This window comes from Cucurbita moschata, unplaced genomic scaffold (genome assembly GCF_002738365.1).
Source record: "Cucurbita moschata cultivar Rifu unplaced genomic scaffold, Cmos_1.0 Cmo_Scf00047, whole genome shotgun sequence".
NCBI lineage: Eukaryota > Viridiplantae > Streptophyta > Magnoliopsida > Cucurbitales > Cucurbitaceae > Cucurbita > Cucurbita moschata.
The window spans coordinates 1,710,130-1,714,776 of record NW_019268563.1 but is presented as its reverse complement, the minus strand read 5'-3'; the positions used below and the strand labels follow the sequence as shown (position 1 = coordinate 1,714,776).

The 4,647-nt window shown below is 34.5% G+C and overlaps 1 protein-coding gene across 1 annotated transcript in view; it reads left to right on the top strand.

Annotated features, from left to right (window-relative positions):
* The first annotated feature begins 1,111 nt into the window (after positions 1–1,111).
* Positions 1,112–4,647, top strand: part of LOC111434942 (probable calcium-binding protein CML20) — a 7,966-nt gene continuing 4,430 nt past the window's right edge. Inside the window, exons 1-6 of the mRNA XM_023072271.1 lie at positions 1,112–1,290; positions 1,660–1,777; positions 1,873–1,909; positions 1,995–2,022; positions 2,673–2,825; positions 3,049–3,151. Of these exons, the coding sequence (XP_022928039.1) occupies positions 1,288–1,290; positions 1,660–1,777; positions 1,873–1,909; positions 1,995–2,022; positions 2,673–2,825; positions 3,049–3,151 (442 nt within the window). The 5' untranslated portion in view covers positions 1,112–1,287. The remainder of the gene's footprint in view (positions 1,291–1,659; positions 1,778–1,872; positions 1,910–1,994; positions 2,023–2,672; positions 2,826–3,048; positions 3,152–4,647) is intronic.

Here is a 4,647-nt window from a genome sequence, read left to right as displayed (position 1 = left end):
AAAAAAAAAAAAAAAAAAAAAAAAAAAAAAAAAAAAAAAAAAAAAAAAAAAAAAAAAAAAAAAAAACTCTATAAATACTCACGGTTTGAATGTACCAAGTTAAAATTAGGGCGCCAGAGCTAGAATGATTTTACGTTGAATCTAGGTTAGAATGTTGCTAGTTGACCAAGTACCCTAAGATCGCGAGAAGTGATTGGTGGTCAAAACCATATTTCTCTCAAAAATTATATTATCCCCAAAGATAGTCTTGAGATTTAAACCACTTAGATGCCTTAAGAGCCTAGTAAACCCTGCGACACTCAATGACATTTAAGTAAGCTTACAAGGCTGCTGGTAGTAGAATAGTATCACTTGAGACTGAATACTCCTATTCCCTTCAATATCTTAATAGCACTATTCGGCTAGGTTAAATCCAAGAATCTATATGGTTGAGTTTAACCAATGTCAAATAGGCTTTGACTTTATTTATAGAGAAGAAGAGTTGGAATCGACTTTGATTTAGTTTAAAATTAAACAAAACTGAATATTAAGCGAACTTGCATCGAAGAAATATGGAGAAAATTTTAATAGGTCTTTAATTTATTTGCTCTAACTTCACCAATGTTGAAACTCCTCCCATCAAGTGTTCGTTGCTATGACTTGAACACATGGTCAAGATCTCGATGAGTTCTTTAAAATCCTAACCTTAGCCAACTTTAATCTTTCCTAAATCTTCGTGAAAGCAATCAAAGCATTTGGATTGACTCATGGCACCATCCAATAGGTAGTAAGCCTGAATGGGCTCAACACGTCACTAAAAACCAACCTGAAGGTAGAGTTGTACAAAGTTGAGTTTTTTGAGTTATTTTTGTAATTTTATTTAACTTTCCAGGCTATTATTGTAGTCTGGCTTTATGGCTACTTTTCAAATTCCTGATTATCAACGCCATTTTTTCAAAATTTATTTTTCTGGATCTTTTTCAGTAAAATTATTTTTTAAAAAATCTTTTACCCGCATTTGTGACCCATATATTGTTGCAACTAAAGAAAAAAAAAAAAGAAAAGAAAAAGAACTGCAATCCAGTTTAGAACAAAAATGTGTGAAAAATGAATCTTTAAGAAGAAAAAAACATAGAAATTTAGAGATAAGAGAAGAAACCGGTCCAATGCGAACACTACCCGACTGAGACGTTTCAATAGGGGCAGAGGCAGATTGTCTAACTCTAATACCATTCAAAGCGTTCGACGTTTGTGTTACCCGTTCCAACTTTCTCTGGATTTCTTTATTGTGCTGCGCCATCGTTCACCATGGTACGTCGTTTGAAATCCAGCCCCGAACTTCTTTTCTAAGTTTTGTTTTTGAATCAATTTTCAATCTGTTGTTCGATCTTTGCCCTAATCTTGCATTTGATTCGATCTTTGGGACCATGAGGCCATGTATGGATATTTTAGTCTTCGTAATATGTTCCATTCTCTGCTAGATTAGGTCAATTGTATGAGTTTTTGGTGCTTGGAACTTGGGTAGAAGCCTTTGATTTTATGTACGAAATAAGGAGATACAATAAATAGTTAGAAATTGGACTGCCGCTTTTGCCAACTTCTTTGTGTTCAGGTGAAATTTGAGCTTTCATTATTATGGCTTATTCTCCTTTCGGTTGGAAATTGCAATCGTCTTTGTAGGCAAGCTTATACAGAGGTGCTTCTAGGAAGGAAAAACCTAAAGGACGTCATGGGTTAACTCCCCAGAAGAAGCAGGAGATCAAGGAAGCTTTTGAATTATTTGACACTGATGGCTCTGGTGCGCAAATTATTGCTTGGTTTTTGCTTGTTATTGGTTTTTTATGTGTGTATGGATCGAATACTCAGTTCTTAGTCTGTGTTACTTTTGGTTAGGGACTATCGATGCCAAAGAGCTTAATGTCGCAATGAGGTATGAATATCTCACAATGGAACGTGTAAACGTCAGCTTGGAGATTGTAAATTTAATTTCTGAAACCCTTTTATTTTTGTGGCAGGGCTCTTGGTTTTGAGATGACCGAAGAGGTATATGGCCCTAGGCCGATTAGAGTTCCAAAGTTTTTTGGCACTTGTGCATTTACCATTTCGATGGACAAATATGTGACATTCTAGCATGCATGAATACTATTTGATGAATTTGTCAGAAATCATCAGTTTATTCATCTTGTGGCCTCCACGTTGTTTCTTACCATTGTAGTCTAATCTTTTTTATCGTTTCAATGTGATGTGATCAACGTATCTAATTCCTTTTCCCCCATTATTGCGAATGCAAATAGTAAGGTCGTTAGGGCGGTGCTATCTCCTTCAGAATGGATTTCCTGTTTATTGTGGAGCAAGAGCCTCGACTTTCTTATTTTCTACTACTGCATCTTCAAAAGGCAGATTTTTATTTTGTGGAGAAGGATATTATTAGAAACAAATTTTTTGTTGGACTTAGGGATTGGGGGAGTTTTACGTTCCTTTCATGCTTTTTTAGAGTTCTGTTTCTTTTTAGTGTAGGTATCCCTCACATAATACCTTTAGTTGGAAGATTCGATTATTCAAATTGACAATCGAATGCAATAACTTGTTTGAAGATCAATAATCTAATTACTTTTGATCTGACTTCAATTTTTGTTCATGGGATAATTATATTGCTGATTGACATTAGACTGATCTCTTGTTGCTCATTCCAGCAAATCAGACAAATGATTGCAGATGTGGACAAGGATGGAAGTGGTGCCATTGATTACGATGAATTTGAATACATGATGACAGCAAAAATTGGAGAGAGAGACACTAAGGAGGAACTCATGAAAGCATTTCATATTATCGATCATGATAACAATGTGAGGTCCTCATCTTTGATCTTTTAGATGATGGGCATCCAGATGACAATGTTTTCTAAAAGATGTGACCAAGAAATTTATTTATTTTTTCTTTTTAATGTAAATGCTGTTACCGAGAAAATATAGATTTTGATATTCTTTTTCCCCTGAATTAACAATCAAACTTTTAGTGATGGGGATTCAATTGGTGTTACATTTTCATATTCTCTTTTCCTGAGTTTAGGGGAAGATATCTGGCAATGACATCAAGCGCATAGCAAAGGAGCTGGGTGAGGTCTTCACTGACAAAGACATTCAAGAGATGATTGATGAGGCAGACCGTGATCGTGAGTCACCTTTACTCTATTTTTGAAGCAGGCTTTCTTTTGTGGGGTTACTGTCATGTTTTTTTCCCTTTTCTTGTCTGCCCCAAACAAATTTGTTTTTTGATGATATATATCTGCTTCGTGATATTTACTTCAACGAAGTGTTCATTAAATCCGTTCTTTGTCTTCAATTATGTATGTACTGATGATCCTTTTATTAAACCTGAATTTCAGTATTTAGTGCTGAGTCCCAGGAAAAATCTCCACTTCTCCATTTTTTTTAAATATCTTTTTGATAATTGAATCTTGGGTCCCCATCCCTATCATTATGCTCATGGGACACCCCCGGGGAAGCCGATATCACCTTGCATCTTTACTGATTCTAGTTTCCAAGGTTGCCTTACTGTAAAAAGACATATGGGTTGATTTTCATGTTATCCAGTTGTTTCAATTAGTAATTTTTAAGAAATTAAACAGTAAAGTTGGAATTAGTTCTGATGTATTTGAATGAACGGAAAATTGGGCTTTGCAGTCACTTGTAGGCTGAGTTTCAAGAAGTGGTCTATATTCACTGTGATATTAGAGAATGAATAAAAGAGAGATGTAGTGACTTATGGAGAGCTAACTTACAGTGCTTTGTACCATTCCTGGAATGAATAGTCTATATCATTAAAATCTTACGTTGGAACACTTCTACAATTAGCCATGTTTGTTAGTTTATGGTTGGGAGGATTAAGTTTATAGAGACATTTTATAGGAGTTCCAATGAAAGATATGAGGGTTAAAAAATGTTTGAGAGGAAGATATTGTTTATTGGAGTTTTGTGTTAAGAAGATATTTGACAGAAATTAAGGAGGTGAGTTCCAATAGTTGCTACAATTACGCAATGTGATTTTTTGAATCTGAGGGAAGGTAGAAGTGGCTGGCATTTTCTTTTATCACAAAGGCTTTTGATTAAGTCTTTATGTTTCTACGTAGCCAACATGTGAATTTGTTTGAAGAGAATTTGGCTTCTACAACAAGTAGGGGAAAAGTACTAAAAGATGAAATTCTTCTATGGGTGATGTGTCACGGTGGATTAGATAGAATGGTCAGAATTTAGAGGAAATGTCGTAAAGTGAGTCTTTGGCCAAATTATTCTTTATGTTAGAAACATTTCAAAATTTGTTGGGTCTTTAATTTAGTTAATAGAGATAATCTTGACGAGCAGTTATTATGGCTTGAAGATCAATAGGGGCAAGAGTTTATAAGAGTCCTATAAAGAAAGATTTTGTGGCTTAGGCTCCATTTGGGGTTGATTTTGCAAGTTTATTTTATTTTTAATTTTTTTCAATGAGAAACAAATTTCATTGGTCTATGAAATTTACAGGAAAAGGGCAAAGGCACCAACCGAAGGAGTTACAAAAGATTTCATCAATTGGTTAAAAGAGTAGACTATAAGTGCTGTAGAAGGATGTGCATTTACACCAAGATATTGCAAGAAAATGGATTAGTTAAAAAAAAAAAAAAAAAAAAAA